The sequence below is a fragment of the Culex pipiens genome, chromosome 3, assembly GCF_016801865.2.
Source record: "Culex pipiens pallens isolate TS chromosome 3, TS_CPP_V2, whole genome shotgun sequence".
Taxonomy (NCBI): domain Eukaryota; kingdom Metazoa; phylum Arthropoda; class Insecta; order Diptera; family Culicidae; genus Culex; species Culex pipiens.
In genome coordinates this window covers 180,486,032-180,503,784 of record NC_068939.1, presented here as the reverse complement: position 1 = coordinate 180,503,784, position 17,753 = coordinate 180,486,032, and the positions used below count along the sequence as shown (strand labels likewise).

General features: G+C 34.0%; 1 protein-coding gene across 1 annotated transcript in view; it reads right to left on the bottom strand.

Annotated features, from left to right (window-relative positions):
- Positions 1 to 11,509: 11,509 nt before the first annotated feature.
- Positions 11,510 to 17,753, bottom strand: part of LOC120421439 (uncharacterized) — a 101,022-nt gene continuing 94,778 nt past the window's right edge. Inside the window, exon 2 of the mRNA XM_039584646.2 lies at positions 11,510 to 11,832. Coding sequence (XP_039440580.1) covers positions 11,561 to 11,832 — 272 coding nt within the window. The 3' untranslated portion in view covers positions 11,510 to 11,560. The remainder of the gene's footprint in view (positions 11,833 to 17,753) is intronic.

Sequence of the window (17,753 nt, the reverse complement as noted above, 5' to 3'; positions counted from 1 at the left end):
ATGCATGTAAACGATGTCCGGATCCATCATCCGACCTATCGTTGATTAGGTTATCAAGAGACCTTTCCAACGAGTCTACAACATCAAAAATCTGGCAACCCTGTCTCGAGTTATGACCACTTAAGTGATATTTATGTACTTTTTTGATGCTGGATCTCACTTAAAGGTATACAAACGATGTCCGGATCCATCATCCAACCCATCGTTGGTTAGGTAACCAAAGACCTTTCCAACAAGTCTACAACATCGAAGATCTGGCAACCCTGTCTCGAGTTATGACCACTTAAGTGATATTTATGTACTTTTTTGAAGCCGGATCTCACTTAAATGCATGTAAACGATGTCCGGATCCATCATCCGACCTATCGTTGATTAGGTTATTAAGAGACCTTTCCAACGAGTCCACAACATCAAAAATCTGGCAACCCTGTCTCGAGTTATGACCACTTAAGTGATATTTATGTACTTTTTAGAAGCCGGATCTCACTTAAATGCATGTAAACGATGTCCGGATCCATCATCCAACCCATCGTTGGTTAGGTAATCAAAAGACCTTTCCAACAAGTCTACAACATTGAAGATCTGGCAACCCTGTCTCGAGTTATGACCACTTAAGTGATATTTATGTACTTTTTTGAAGCCGGATCTCACTTAAATGCATGTAAACGATGTCCGGATCCATCATCCGACCTATCGTTGATTAGGTTATCAAGAGACCTTTCCAACGAGTCCACAACATCAAAAATCTGGCAACCCTGTCTCGAGTTATGACCACTTAAGTGATATTTATGTACTTTTTTGAAGCCGGATCTCACTTAAATGCATGTAAACGATGTCCGGATCCATCATCCAACCCATCGTTGGTTAGGTAATCAAAAGACCTTTCCAACAAGTCTACAACATTGAAGATCTGGCAACCCTGTCTCGAGTTATGACCACTTAAGTGATATTTATGTACTTTTTTGAAGCCGGATCTCACTTAAATGCATGTAAACGATGTCCGGATCCATCATCCGACCTATCGTTGATTAGGTTATCAAGAGACCTTTCCAACGAGTCCACAACATCAAAAATCTGGCAACCCTGTCTCGAGTTATGACCACTTAAGTGATATTTATGTACTTTTTTGAAGCCGGATCTCACTTAAATGCATGTAAACGATGTCCGGATCCATCATCCAACCCATCGTTGGTTAGGTAATCAAAAGACCTTTCCAACAAGTCTACAACATTGAAGATCTGGCAACCCTGTCTCGAGTTATGACCACTTAAGTGATATTTATGTACTTTTTTGAAGCCGGATCTCACTTAAAGGTATACAAACGATGTCCGGAACAATCATCCGACCCATCGTTGGTTAGGTAATCAAGAGACTTTTCCAACAAGTCCACATAATTGAAGATCTGGCAACCCTGTCCCGAGTTATGACAACTTAAGTTATATCTATGTACTTATTTTTCTGGACCTAAAAAAAATAGCTTAAATATGTGTCCAAACCACTCATATTATCCATTGTTGGTAAAAAGTGAGGAAGGCATCAACCACATAGGTGGATTAAGTTAGTTTTTTCCAATAACTTAAACAACACTTTAATGTTACTCTACACGGATAGAAATCCTGCATCTTTGTGTTGTCGAAATTGTTAACATTGAAATGATTCAAAAATCGCTTTTTTCTTAATTTTATTTTTAAGATGGACAACATTGTTTCCAAAATTAAAAAAAAATGTTGGAACTTTTCGAAACTATTATATATTTACAGATTCGACAACATAGAGTTATTTGAATTGTTGCAGGATTTCTATCCGTGTATCATTAGGGTGGAATCTAGTTATATGGAAAAAATTTAAATGACAAAAATCCAATCTGCAACACATTTTTTGGGTCCCTTTTAGAGTCCCAAACAACCTCTCAAATTTTGGGAGCGATTGGTTAAGCCCACGATTGGCGCAAAGCGAATGAAATTTGTATGGAAATTACTATGAGGAAACTTGAATTTTAACATTTTTGATTTTACAAAATTGATGTTTTATTATTTTATGAAACTAACACCGTAGAAGTATAGCCCTGGATGTCCTGAACAACTCTCCCAAAGATAGTATGGTGGTAAAGTGCGTCACAAAAAAGATACAGAGTTTTTAAAAGTAGTGTATTGAAATAATCAGTGAATCTCACAATTTTTGCCAACATTGCCGAAGGAATCATGAAATACAAAATAAACACGATTGTTTTTATATTTTGATGAGCCTTACGTAAAATCGTTATGAAAAAATGTTCAGAAGACATTATTTAGTTTAAATGCACCCCAATTCCTCAAATATATTATAGTTTACGAAAGTTTCCACTTGACTAGGCAGTGTTGACAAGATGTATGATTTTTACAGAGTATTCCGAAATGACTCACTTGAACGCTCTGTAACTTTTGTTAGAAGCAAGTTAGCACCATACTGTCTTGGAGAGGGTTGTTAAGGACCTTGAGGGCTATACTTCTACGGTGTAAGTTTCATAAAATAATAAAACATGAATTTTGTAATTTCAAAAATGTGAAAATGCGTGTTTCCCCATAGTAATTTCCATACAAATTTCATTCGCTTTGCGCCAATCGTGGGTTTAACCAATCGCTCCCAAATTTTGAGAGGTTGTTTGGGACCCTAAAAGGGACCCAAAAAATGTGTTGCTGAAGAAACCAATTTTCGATTCCACCCTATAGTGTATCATGTCAAAATCAGATTTCTTTTTCTAGGTATGTTTTGCTGTGCATTATTTGGGAGGATTGAGATCTATAAATCGATTTTCATAGCCGCAATGAGCTGCCTAAAGTTTTTTATTCATTTAGCAGTGTTGCAAACGAGTGATAGAAAAAAAAACTATCATTTCATGATTCGACCAAAATATCAGAGAGTATAGCAACCGTCACTGTAGCTTGCGAGTTCTCTTTCTTCGTCTCGTGATTCTCAGCAAGAGCATTCGTTTGCTATTACTCTTCCTCTTTACCTCATCCGCGCGCTCTCACCGCTGAGTCTTTCAATCTCTCTCGGCAAACCGCAGAGAATGAACGCGAGTGAACTATTTTGAACCGACCGCGCATTACGTCCCGGTGAAACTGCGCTGACACAAATGGTTTTATAGTATCTTTATTTTTTTTTTGATTGAGGGTTTGAAATTTTGTAGTTTCGGCAAAATCTGTAAAAAAAATCTCTTTTTTGTAATTGACGTTTTTTCTCCATTGTGCAACGATCCTCGCTAGAAGCAACTTTCCGCGGTGGGAGGGCAATGAAAAGGTGGTTCAGATTGCATGGAGGGCATTGTTAAACCAAAATGGGTAGTCACATGGGGGAAAGAGGGAGAGAGTAACTACACTGAAATAAAAAAATAGTACCCAATTCCTTTATTCTAGGAATTTTGCCTCTTTTCCTTATTTAGTAATCGGGTTTTTTGGATTACTTAATAAGGAAAGGAGCCAAAATTCCTAGAATTTAGGAATTTGGTACTTTTATTTTTTTTCAGTGTAGGGAACCACCACCACCGGGCGCACACCCTGGCCAGTAGCACCAACAACGAAAATGTTAATCTGTGTCTAGGTAATAAATCAGAACAACCTCCACCGACTTGTGAGGGGGTCACGGTCCCCCCCCCCCCACCTCCCCCAACAAAATCAGTGCCACCAAGCCGGGATGCCGAAATTCGTTTTGGAAACAGCAATAAAATAAATTTCTATTTACGTTTATGATGTCTTTCGAAACCAGCGGCAGCGGCAGCAGGCTGCCATTCGTCTTTTGATGTCCCGAGACGGGAACTGACAGTTGTCCTGTGGTGCCACTTGCTCCCGAGTCTGCCTGCACTGCTGCGCGCGTTAATGGCCAAAGTTTATCCCAGCGAAAGAAGTTGTGCCTTTTGGTGGAAAGAAGCCGGCTTTTCGGTTGCTACAGAATTAAAACGAGATTTATGATCGGAATGACTGCCCTGGAGTTCTGGAAGTTCAGCGGGGCAGGCATTCCTTGCGATTCCTGAGGCCCCGTTTATGGACTGGGTTTGCTGGTGTGTGTGGGCTGACTTTTGCTTGGTTGATCTTCTGGGGCCAATTGTGCAGAGGCTGGTGAAACAATTCGCAACTTTTGGCACAAACAACCAGTCAAATGCTATTTTTGATGTTTAGCTTCTGAATAAGTTGATGAATTTATTTGTCAATTTATGTTTTCCTAGATAACTGATTAAAAAAACTATGTCATTTAATTGTAAAACCCCCACCAAGTTTTCAAATTAGTATTATTAGGACTATACACGGAGAAAAAAGAGTTCCGAAAATCGTGAACAAGAGTTCATGAAAATGGGAAACACGAACAAATTATTCGAATTCCATGGTACGTTATTGAAAAATGTACCATGACATTTGAAAACATTGTTCGTGGTCCCCACATTCATGATCGCTTGTTCATGATTTTGGGAACTCTTTTTTCTCTCTGTATCAAATACAGGGCTTGATTCGCAAATTTAAACAATTTTTCCAATTAGATCAAAAGATTACCATGTAATCAAATGAAGCTAATTTTCTAGTTTTATTTTATTTATAACAAATTTGGTTTTCCTATTTTATAAATAATCTACAATTGTTGCCTCAGATGTGTCACGACGCGTACAAACAGCTCGTCGAGGACGCCGGAATCGGATGTACAAATAGAGTAGCGTGCGCACAAAATTGAATATTTATTTTTACACTGTCAGAGCACAACACTCAAAAGTGCACCGAGCTACGCCGGGGATAAACAAATACACTCTCAAATGCAAAGAAAAGCTCTGCGAGAGCAACAAGAAAAAAAAAGCTCTGTGGTGTGCCCTCCGTGCCCTCGTCACACACACACAAATTCACACACATATACGATGTGGATCGATTGATGTTTGCGTTTCGTTGGGATCGCGGCGTTGTTTGCAGAATGGCTTGCCCAGTGTGTCTGTGTGTGTGTTTGGATGCATTTTCTGTACGAATCGAGCCAGCGGGTTGGAAAATATTTGCTTAATTTCCTGGGTTTTGTTTTTTTCCTCTCTCCCTCGTTTTTTTTGTTGTTGTTCAACTGAGTGATGAAAAAAAAAAAAAACGGTTGAAAAAGGTACCTACAGATCAAACGCTTTTATTTGATTTCATTGAAGTTTTACAAAACAAAAGTGCTTTGATTTGATTGAACAGGTTTATGGCAGTGTTTACTGACATTCAATAATCGTGTTTTATTATTGAAATCGTTACACATTTGAACATAACAAACACGAAAATCACATTTGACGCTTGGGGAGGCAAACTTTTCAATTTGAAAATATCAATTTATTGCAGTTCAATATGTACCGTTTTATACAATGACGCAATTGAACAGTTGAATAATAATGCCGTTGCAAATATTTGCTCAGGGGAGAGTCGCTTTTAATTGAAATTAATTTTTTAAACAAAACATTGACAATATTAAAAATGGAAAAATGCGCTGAAATCATCGTTGCACGTAAACACAAGTGACCTACAACCAATATTTTTTTGAAGAGTGTTTGGTTAAATACTTTTTTTATTGCGAAACTTTCAAAAAAACATTTTCCATCATTATTAATTTGTCTAAACTCAAGATTTGTACACTTCGGGTTGAATTTGTATTAAAAAAGTGAATTTCCAAAAATAAATTTATTTTTTATTGACGTTTTATTTATATAAAAAGCTTCTTTTTGATAAAAAAAAAAAAAAGGCACGGACAATACAGAATCGTTGATATTTTTTTGGAAATTTCCCAAAGCATTATGTCTTGATCCAAACTGTGGTTCCAACAGTTAAATTTTTTATGAAGCCCAAATGTGTCCCAGTTGATTGAATAAAACAAAAGTAAATCTTATCTGTATCTGCAATGTATTTTTTTTATATTTTACAATCAACAATTTAACAATTTTATTTTTTTCAAATTTCAGCTTTTTTGCCCTTAGATTTTTAGTTAAAAAATGTAGTATGTCATATGAAGACATTTTGAATAATGTGTTTCTGTCATACAAAAATTTAATGTAATTATTCGAAAAGGGATTTCAGATTGATTTGGTGTCTTTGGCAAAGTTGTAAATTATTACTTTGACTTTTCAGATAATAGAATGGCACGCCGAAAAAAATTGGACTTTTTCATGAAGGCAATCTGGTATTCATTAAAAACGAATTTTTAAAAATTTCTAGATTTTTAAAGGATATTAAAAACGACATCTCTTGCACTAGAATTAAGAATGGTGCAAAATCTGGTACCAAGTTATATATTTTGAAAAAAAAGATATTGTTAAAATTTAAAATTTCATTAAAAAATAAAAATGCCCTTTTGCTGCCATATTAAATTTTCAACCAAATATTTCTTACCACATTTTCAGATGAAATACATCGTTTTCAAATTATAAGCATTTGAAAGCAATTTGAATGTATTTTTTGATAAAAGGTTCAGTTTTTTGCTATTGAAAAATACCTCGTAAGGGAAAAGCATCCCTGCCAAAGGTATTTTTGAAAAGCTGAGTAAATTTTCTACACTTTTTATTTGTACTTGTTAGTCGGAATACTGGTAACTGAGATACAGCCATTTTAGGCTGAAATTTTGTGAAACAATAGATAATTTTCCATTGTCATCTAATAAGCACTCAATTTGAACTAATGATATCTTGGAAACTATGATGAATAAAAAAATAAAACTTTCTTGATTTTTCTGCTCGTTTCAATGAAAATAAAATAGAGAAAACGAAAATCTTGTCTATAAAGTAGCAATTCCAGCTCAAATCAGGATTTTTTCTGGAACTTTGTACCCGACCCTCTCCGATTTCAATAAAACTTTGTAGACATGTTATCCTAGGCCCATATAAGCGATTTTTGTGTATATGGAGCCAATTGTACTCGAAAATAACATTTGAGAAGGGCGTAAGTTAATTAAATATTTTTGTATTTTGCAATTTTAAAATTACTGTATCACGAAGCCGTTGCATCGTATCAAAAAGTGGTGAAAGGCAAACTTGTAAGAAATTGGACGGGCTTTCTTAATAAAAAAACACTGAAAGAAAAATACACGCCACTTCTATGAGATTTTATAAGTTTATAAGTTAAATTTTGAGGTGATGACACGATTTTTTTTTCGATCGAAAAGCATTTTTTAAAGAAAGATTCATTAAAAATGCAAGATGGTATGCCTCTCCTGGAAAATATAAAAATCATTTAAAAAATCTGTTTTTTTTTAAAGAGGTCTAAACGTCCAAATTTTCAAAAACCGAAAGTGGGAATCAATTTTACGTAAAAGTCTCCATATTGACCATTCTCATATGTCGAATTCTTTTAAAAATACAGCGTCTTTAAAAATAAAAACCCGATTTAATCCCACCTGGGGTGAGAAAGAGCCTTTCTTACTAAAGAATATAACAATGGTAGAACTTCTTTCAATTAATAACATCAACTTTGTTTATTTATAACGTCAGCACAAAAGAAAGTCTTATGATGAAAGCAAAGTATTATGATGATATTATGAGTATTATGAATGATATGATTTCCAAAAGAAATAAAAAACGCAATTTTCACCAAAAGAATATTTTTAATCGTACAATATGTTTGTACGTTTCTAATCAAGCAAGCGATTATGACGAACGCGATCATAGCAAGCTTCCCAACAACGCACACCGCGGTTTTGGTTTTCTAGTTTCGGTACGAGCCCTTTTGTGTGACTGTGTTGGTGTTTTGGTTCATCGTACCAGCGCACCAAGACAAGGTACAAGTGAACCGCGAGTGCCGCACGGTGCAGGGAAGCTAGCCTTTTAGCTTCTACGAGAGTGACAGAGTCAGAGATAGCTATTTTTAACAACCGCACCACTACACACTCAATCGCGAGAACCTTAGGTAGAAAGCCATTGGAGTCGCCAGCATTGAACACTTTGAAAACGATATAAACGATGAAAAGCTTAGAAAGCTCCTATTGGAATCCAATGAACCCTGTTAAATAAACTTACGAAAATGAAGTCTACATTTAGGCGATTTTAGAAGCGCACGAGAAACAAGCCGGATGAATGTCCTATGTCACAAAGGTTTTTGCATAAACATTGGACAGTTATGCAAAAACGGACAGGGCAAAAGAAACCGAAAAGCTACGATATCTTACATATTGAAGGAAACATCGGTAGACAAGTTACTACAAAATGAGTATAAGTCGAGCCACAAAATAGATGCGCCAGCATTCTCGCGCCAGTATTCGAAGCTCAACTTGACAACTTGTCGACTTGGCGACGAAGCGTCGAAAATCGATGCAGTGTGATTTTTTGGCGATTTTTCCGCTTAAAATTCATGCTGAATCGACATATTTACGAAGATGGAAATGACGTCCTGGCTTAAAGTAAAACCTATACATTTCTTTAGTAAGAAAGGCAAAAAGTAAATCGTTCTAAAAATTGATCGGGATTGCCGATCGATGTCGAATTTGTTTCAGATGCTCACTCATGGTCTGTACTATGAATGTAGCAAGAAATTTTGAATAAAATCAGAAATGAAAAATGTTGGCGAAGGTCACCAGGTGGGCTTTTACCTTTTTTAGGGATTTTTTTTTCTTATGGTAGGTCAATCAAACGGCTCTAATTCCAGAACCATATTATGAATCTGGATGAAAATTTGGGAGGTTGTAGGGCTCGAAAAATGCAATTTTTGAGATAAATAAAATATATGAAAATGAAAAAATTCGACCATATTTTCATTTGAAAACTGTGTATTTTGTTGAAAAGTATGGCCGCATCCGAAAACAGATGAATATTTCGAAATTTGCGCGGCAACTCGCCCAGGTTCAGCACACTAGCTTTCATCTGCATTTAGAAGAATCGAAATCGGATACATGGGAGCTGAGAACGGCGCGACACAAAATTTAGCAAAATTTTACCACATACGAACATCACTCGACCTCCACGGAATTTATTTTCTCAAAATTCGAGGGTTCGAGATAGACGAGTTCTGTCAAGGTGAATCGATAGAGCGTCGAAAATCGATGCAGTGTGATTTTTTGGCGATTTTTCCGATTAAAATTCATGCTGAATCGACATATTTACGAAGATGGAAATGACGTCCTGGCTTAAAGTAAAACCTATACCTTTCTTTAGTAAGAAAGGCAAAATGTTGAAAAAATTGGTCTTTTGGTGGGTTTTGGCAATTTTTATGTGACAGACTTGACTTTTTGCCGGGAACCGTGCTGGGGAGTAAGCGTGATTGCCTCTCACCCAGTTTGCCTGGGTTTGATCCCAGACGGTCCCGGTGGCATTTTTCGAGACGAGATTTGTCTGACCACGCCTTCCGTCGGATGGGGAAGTAAATGTTGGCCCCGGTCTAACCTAGAGGGTTAGGTCGATAGCTCATTCTAGGTGTAGGAGTCGTCTTCCTGGGTCCTGCCTCGGTGGAGTCACTGGTAGGCAGTTGGACTCACAATCCAAAGGTCGTCAGTTCGAATCCCGGGGTGGATGGAAGCTAAGGTGTAAAAATAAGTTTGCAGTTGCCTCAACAATCAAGCCCTCGGACATCTAGTTTCGAGTAGGAATCTCGCAACTGAGAACGCCTTGACTTGATTTCCCATAAGTTTGCCTCTGGCATGATTTCAATTGGATGTTTGGGCTTACAGATATAAGCTTAATTACATTGCTTATAACTGAAAAAAGTATATTTTTTTCTGTGTTGTAGAAACCTGGATAAATAAGCTTAGGTAAATATTAAAAGGAGTCAAATTAAAAAGTTGTCACAGGAAAACTTATGGGAAATTAGACGAGCTTTCCGGTAAATAGTAGTTTATGCAACAAGTTGAAAAATGAAGATTTTTCAAGCACGAGTCGTACGACGAGTGCTGAAAAAGTCCACTTTTCGGAAAAAAAATTATTTAAATAAATGATTTTTGTATTTTTTTAGGAGAAACGTACCATCCTGCGTTTTTCGTGAGTCTTTGTGCATTTTTCAGCAAAAAAAAAAAAAAATTTTAAAAGAACTTACGCCCTGCTCAAATGATATGAAATGAAATGTAGTCTAACTTTTCAAAAGTTCAAATATAAGTTGTATCAAACTTTTGAAAAGTTTGCCAAAAATCGAAAATATTTTTGAATGAGCAGATAAAAAAAAATGTTTTTTTTTCATATTTTGACAATGAAAACTGATCCAGAAGTTTTCGAGATATTTGATAAATTAGAGGTGACACTAAGCAAAGCAAATTTTTAATTTTTTCAATTACTCAGCTTTTTGATGATAATATTATCAGTAATGCATTTGATAAAAAAAAACTTTTTTGAAATTTCAACTAGAAAATGTTTATGAAACGGTGCATTATAGCTAAAAATGTGAAAAGTCAATTTCGATTGTAAATTAGATTTTAAAATAATTTTAATTCAGGTGCAATCTAAGTTCATTTGATTGCTTCAATCAAATGAAATAAGATTGCAGATTGCAAAGTGCATTCCCCTGCACTGAGAATAATTTTTACCTTGTTGAATTGATTAAAAATAATGAATTTTGTTGAATTTTCAATTTACATAACCGCAAAAAGTTTTTGAGGTAAAATTTTACATTTTTTAAACTAATTATTGAATATCAACTGTACTGTACTTTATACAAGTTATGAGTTTTGTAACCACAGACTGGAAAAAAAATAAATTTAAGAAAATTTATTAGTTCCATGACTGCTTTACTTCATTTTGTGGTACCGTAAAACGGGGTGACTTTGATAGCCGGGGTGACTTTTATAGGTTGGAGAATTTTTAAATAAGTTTGTAAATTATAAATAATATGTGTTTTTAAAACACATTTAAAAATATCTCCAAATTTATAAGCAATTTCAGTTTAACAAATTTCAGGCAAAATATGAAAACTTTTGATTTCTGCTTCGATTTCAGTATCAAATGCATTATTAATCGAAAATTACATAAACAAAACTAATTGTGACAAATTTCAGGCAAAATTTTGACTTTTTAACAATTTCCTAAAATTTATATGTATTTTTTTAAAAAGCGTATAAACTTAGTTAACTAAATATAAACACTGATTTTTTTTTCTTAAAAAACTATATCAGCTACTTTAGTGATGGTACATTTAACGTACAAATTGAGTTTGAACATCTTAAATATGATTTTATGAAGAAAATCTATGACTATAAAAGTCACCCCGGAATTTTAACCAAGAATTTTCAACGTAATTTTTTTTCTAAACACTATTGAAAAAAAAACCTTTTTTACAAAATAATGAGTGGACTTTGTGTCGCCTACCCCAGTACATATTTTTGAAATAATAATCTTGAGAAAAACGCTACCTGTTAGAAAATTTTCCAAAAACAAATTGAAATCATATCAAAGTCACTCCGGTTTAAGGTACTCTAGGTACTTAAGGTACCCCCGGTTTAAGATAGGTATCTTTAAGTTTTTTCTTCTGTTTATTTTCGTTTAGCCAATCAAAAATGTTTTTTTTTAATTTTGTAGTTCTAACCTTATACTACGTAGAAAGTGCAAAGTATTCCATTGTCCCAGAAAACCATTCCCAGCGCAAAATTTCCCAGCGCGAACCGTCACTCTAAATCGATTTCAGCCCACTGGACACTGGCGCAGAAGAACAATACCGTCCGTGCAGCGTTGTCCTGCGGAATTCAAATTTCCCCAACTCACCGTTCGATCGCCCTTGTGTTTGACGCGGCACCGCAGCACGGCCGTGTCCTCGACGATGGCCGTTACGTTGCGCGAGTTGACATCGTCAAAGTACGGCTTATCGGCCCCACCACTGGCAACACTGTAACCGGTGCCTCCTCCTCCTACCCCGGCTCCCCCGAGCGAGGGCAGCGATGACGACGAGGTGATTCCTGCAAAAAGTGGGACAATTAGTGCGATGAAATAAATTCAATTAAATATTCAAACGGTTGACAGCTTTGATGGTTTGGAAATTGAAAATGGTTTGTGTGTCATTCCGGGCGGAAGAGTTGGAGCGATTGGTGCGGACGGATTGCCCATTAAATTGCTGTCATCCCGGCCAGGACGACCCGTTTGCTTGTGCTTGTGTGCTGGTCGACTCATAGGAACAGATTACTGTAATTGCTTTATTGCAACCGTTTGGGACCATCTGGTTGATGTTTTTTTTTTACAAAGGATATGGATTTGATGACTGTCATGGCAGAGATCCGAAAAAGCCACGTCATGCTGTTGACTTATCGTTTAATCATTTGCTCAGTGAGCAGCCTTTCTCGTGTTTTGTTCAAATTCAAAGATAATAAGAAGGTTAGGGCTGTGAATCGAAACAAAAAATGTAAACACCATAATCACAGTCAAACCACACAAGGGTAAAAGATATTTAGAAAGTTATTTTAAGCAACTATTTTTGGGAAAGAAGGCAATCTTTAAAATAAAGCATTTTATTATAAAAAATATTGGCACTATTTGAGTTACTCTTTTTGATTTTTTTGTTTATCAGAGAATCGTTTAATTTTGATTTTAAATAATGGTGGGATTTTGTTAGCAAAATGTGCTGAACTAGCAAACGATTCAAAAGCTTGTGCTAAATTTTCTAAGTTTTTATATAAGGTTATGGTGGGCCGTTGCAATTTTTTTTAGTAAGATTATAATTCCCTCCCCTCTTTCTCCACCCCCTCACCCACTTCAACATTGATCTGAAAATAAGAGGAATGGAAGTCTAATCAACTGAAACCAATCTGAAGTACTCATTTTAGCATGAAAAATCAAATTTAACATGGATTTGCTTTTTTAAAAACATTCAGAAATTTTAAGCAGTACAAACTATCGTTAGGCTTAGTGATTTTTCGCGCTCGAAAATTACAAATTTCACGGGGACCTCAATTTAAAAACACCAAAATTCACGCAAATTTCAAGGAACGTAAAAAATATTAAAATAACTCTGCAAATATTATTTTTAAACCACAGAAACTGTTTTTTATGCTTCATTATATGCCCGGGCAGACGGTAATAACAACATTCATGCCATTTCAATAACAAATACTGTTAAAATAACAGAAAGTGTTATGGAATCTTCTTGAAAAATCCAGTTTTGCATAAGAGCTCAATAACAGTTTATGTTATCATAACAAAATTTGTTATTGGTCTGATATTGGTTGAAAGCCAAAACAACTTTGGAAAAACATTTTTTGTTTTGGAAGAATTCCTCCAACTGTTATTGGGATGATCGGATTAGTTGTTAAAATAACAAAAAATAATAACAAAGATTTGTTCGAAGAATAACTAAAAATGTTATTAATCTGTTATCACAATAATAATCCAATAACAAAAAAAAAAAAACAAAACGACGAATAACAAATTTTGTTATAAATAACGTAAAATGTTATTGGCCTAGTATTTTCAAACATCAAAAAATGTTATTCTCAAGTTATTTCCGTCTGCTCGGATGTAAATAAACTAAAGAAAAAATCCCAATAAGATTCCACCTGGTTTATGGGTGGGCTCTATATATATTTTGAAACAAAATGTAGGGCATGCGTATTCTCATTTATTGAACTGCTTTTTTTAACATTCGACTAATAAAGCTAAAAAGTTTTCATTGATTTGCTTCATTTAATTGAATTTCATATCAAAGCAAGATTTAACAATCTTGTCCAGCCAAAATGGGTTAAATAATTTGTATTTTTTGCGACATTTAGCCCATTAAAAATAACTTTAAAGGTTTTCATCTCCCAATTCAAATCAAAATTGAAAAAAAAATAAACAAAATGAATTTTTTAACAAAATCGAAATTTTTAATCAAAATGAAAAAAAAACAAAAAAAGGAGTATTGTTTTACATTCACGGGAATCATCCCACCAAATAATTAAATATCTTAAAATTAAATAGGATTCAGAAAAATCTGGAATGTTTTTAAACGTTTATTTCAAAGATAAAAATTCCCTTTTTTTAATTTGAATAAAGCAAAGCTTGATTCTTTTAATTTCTTATTATACTTTACCTCTCAATTTAAACAGCAGTAAAATTGTTATTACAGCAAATGAAAGTATTACTAAACTTAGTTAGATTCTAAATAAAACTGAAAATTTGGAGCAATTTTTCAAAAGGTTCATATCAAGCATTTCAATTGTAAACAAATAAAATTTACTTAAATAGTCTGTATGGATGAAATATTAATTATGTTATTATTTAAAAAAAGAGATTTGAGTAAATTGATAAAATTCACGAATTTTACGGCGTCTACGAAATCGTCAAAAATCACTAACTCTATGTTAGTAATTAAACAAGGGTATTTAACAAGCACTCGCTTAATTCTACTGTATTTCATAATTTTTTTATTATTCCTATTTGAGTTCGATATATTATTTGGAGAAAAATCGTAACAAACATAACATTTCACGGGATTTTGCGGAAAATGCCAAATTTCACGGATTAATAAAAATTTAGTCGGTTTTAAAACATCAAAACAAACAAAGTCACTAAATACCGTATTTTTTCCAAAGATTGACAAATTTTCATAATTTTTATTAATGAGCTAACAGCCGGAGGCTGATTCGGCTCTGCAATTCGGGTATCAATCGGTTCGGAATGTTGACTGCATTTTCACAATTTTAGAGTTTTTTGAACGAAAAACTAAAATTTTCGCAAAATACTGTTTTTTTGCTGTTTCTTTTCTAAATAACTCAAATTTAAATAATTTGCAATCAAACGATTCAAAGTTTTACATGCATTTTCACTGTTGTAGATTTCACAGATTAAAAAAACTCTAAGGCCTTACAAATATTTTCAGAGTTTTTGTCAGCCTTCTCCCCCCTCCCCTTCAAAGTCGGCCTGAAGAATCAGTGGACAAAAGAAATCTATTTTCGAAAAACTTCAAAATTTTATTGAAAATTAAAGTTTAATCAACCGAAAACCAGTTAAAATGCTTTTTCCTGTGTTAATAATCTTATTTAGCATGTTTTAATTTCTTTGAAGATATTTTAAATTATCATGAAATACCAATGTGTAGTCCCACGAAAAGTTTTGTTTTTTTTTGCAAAAAAAATCAGTCAATACATCGAAATTTTGAAAACTTATGATTGGAAAGCAACTGGACGCTGGACGCAAACGCTTTTTTTCATTCCAATGTTGAAAGCTATGCGTGTAAATTCAATTTTTATATTTTTTTTAATTTGAGTATTTCGTATTCAATAAAAAAACCATAACAGTGAAAGCGCATGCAAAATTCTTAAAATTAGAGCATTTATAAAAATGGTATTTTGTGAAATTCAATGATGAAGATTTTATTCAAAGCTTTTTAAAATTTCTTAAAGATAATGATAATGAAGCTTAAAAATGATGCTTATAGATAATAATTTACCCAAACTTTCATCAAAACTCTTTTGAAGCGATTCTCTTTCGAAAACTTTAGATTATTTTAATTTTTCAGTTAAAAAATCTGTGTTGAAAAAAATAAACAAATTGTAGGTTGTCTTTTTTTGACCATGATTAATTGCCTTACAACAGGTAAATTATTGCAAATTAGCTTGTTCTCAATATGACATAAATTTCCAGATTTCGATTTCTCATCTCAGAAGCTCAATATGTAAAACCCTAAATTTATTCCATTATTAGGACCCAAATAGCTAAATATAAAACTCCATGAACTTGCCCAAATCTTCCAAATTGGATGCCACAAACCAACACATTCACTCCATCAGTTCACTTTCCCCCCTTTTCTCGAGGTGGCAATGGTGGTGCTGTAAATTTATGAAACCAGCAATCAAACCGGCCAACCGCCACCCAACTTTCCATCCCCAACTTGCCACCTTCATCAGTTACACTCGTAGAATGGTGTTGGTGCCAATATTGAGAGTTCATGTGTGTGCGCGCATTGACTTTTGGCGCAATTTTCGTCCGAAATGGCGCTGCAGCAGTCGGCTCTTTTGTGGCTGCAGTGCCAAGTCGGAATCGGGACGGATCGAATCCTGGTGCTGGGAAGGTCCGCCAGATTTATAGGCCTCTAAAAACCGCATACAGATTGATCATTTCACTGTCGGTTGCATTTTACGACCGTGCAATAAGAAACACTCACTCACTCACTGTAGGGGGGTACGGGTTTTCGCCTTGACGAGCTCACTCTCTGTGATGCCATTTTCACACCAAGTAGGGCGGTTTGGACGGTGATGACGATTCATAGTGGGATCAGGGTAGTTTGATTGTTGGGATGTTGAGCTGAGTAAATTTTAATCAAACAACTGAATAGTTACATCGTTTACAGTCATCCCATATAACATCTACAAACTTCGAATAATTTTTGTGGTATTTCTTTAAATATCAAGCAAAATGCAACATTTTCATTTCATATATTAGAAAAATATATTTTTCAATGTAAATATTAAATTCTGTCTAAAACGGCATCAAAAATAGGCAAATCTTGTTATTGGCGTTCAATTACTGCTTCTAAAGTCGTTTTCAACCGAAATTGAATAAAATATAACTCTTTAAATTAGTTAGCAAGTTTCCATCAAAAGCTTTGCTGAATAATTTATTTACATAATAAGAATCATACGGAATCCTTAACCTGCCAAACATGTGACAATTTCTCCTAAATAGAATTTCAATACGAATCCCAAAGTTTCTTTATGTTCCAGCGATTTTTGTTAATGAATTTAGGATATTTCTTTTTTATTTTCCCAAAAGGCAGTTAAATTTCAGGTTTCATTTTTTCCGAGAGAGTTATTGATCTAAAACAACATATTTGTAATTGTTGTCCAGACTAAAAAGTTTGATTATCCGAAATTTTGTATAAGACTTCGAATCAAGAACAAAACAAATTTTTTCGCGTTTTTTTAATTTCCTTTCTTCTAACATCAAATTCGAGTTCTGCGACCCTATGTTTGTCAAATTTTAATAGTTGATTGCTTATTAAATTACACATTAAATTGATTTTTTTTTCAATTTGGCATCACTGCCATCTTGGATTTAAAAAATCTTAAGCTCAACAATCAAAAATAAGACAAATTACAAAAAAAATGTGATTTTATCTTGGATTCTATTATCCAAGTGAAATTTTTCCAAGGCCTTTTGATAATCGAATCTGGACTGTAATAACATTTCTTTACTCAAAAGTGCAAACAATGGACAAGCTAGTAGATCCGAGTGTAAATGATGTAGAATCACTTTTTTTATTTATTGTATTAAGTTAATATTTTTATCACTTATTAGAAATTTTGCAAAACATAATAAGAACGATTCTCCACCAAAACCGGAAATGGATTTAATTTTTTATTTGGTTCAAACCGTACGTAAATATTAGAATATCTGTAACTTTTGAAGGAATTTTCTGATCGAATTGGTGTCTTGGGCAATGTTGGAGGTATTGATAAGGACTATTAAAAAAATAACAATTTTGCCGATTTTTAAAATCACTTATTTTTACAGACATCCAACTTCCCAGAATCTTTATTTTATACTTTTTTATATTTTTTAGAAGAACAAAACTTGCAACTTTTGAGCCATAGTTTGAGTTACGATTTCCCGTTTCCGTCCGTCCAGGAAATTTTTTCCAGAGGTTGAGGAAATTTACAATAAAATAGTGCCTCTGGTTGCTGAAATACACAACATAAAAGAAGAAAAAAGGCAATAAAATTGAAGTTTTTTTTTAAAGTTTCATCCAAACATTCCCACATTTTCAAATGGCAATATCTCGGCAACTAATGGTCTATTTTTCAATGTTTAAAAATTAAACATTTGTAAAATTTTATGAAATTTTCGAAAAAAAAAAATTACAATACGCAGAAAAAATGTGTAAATTTGGAAGGTGTAATTTTAGAAG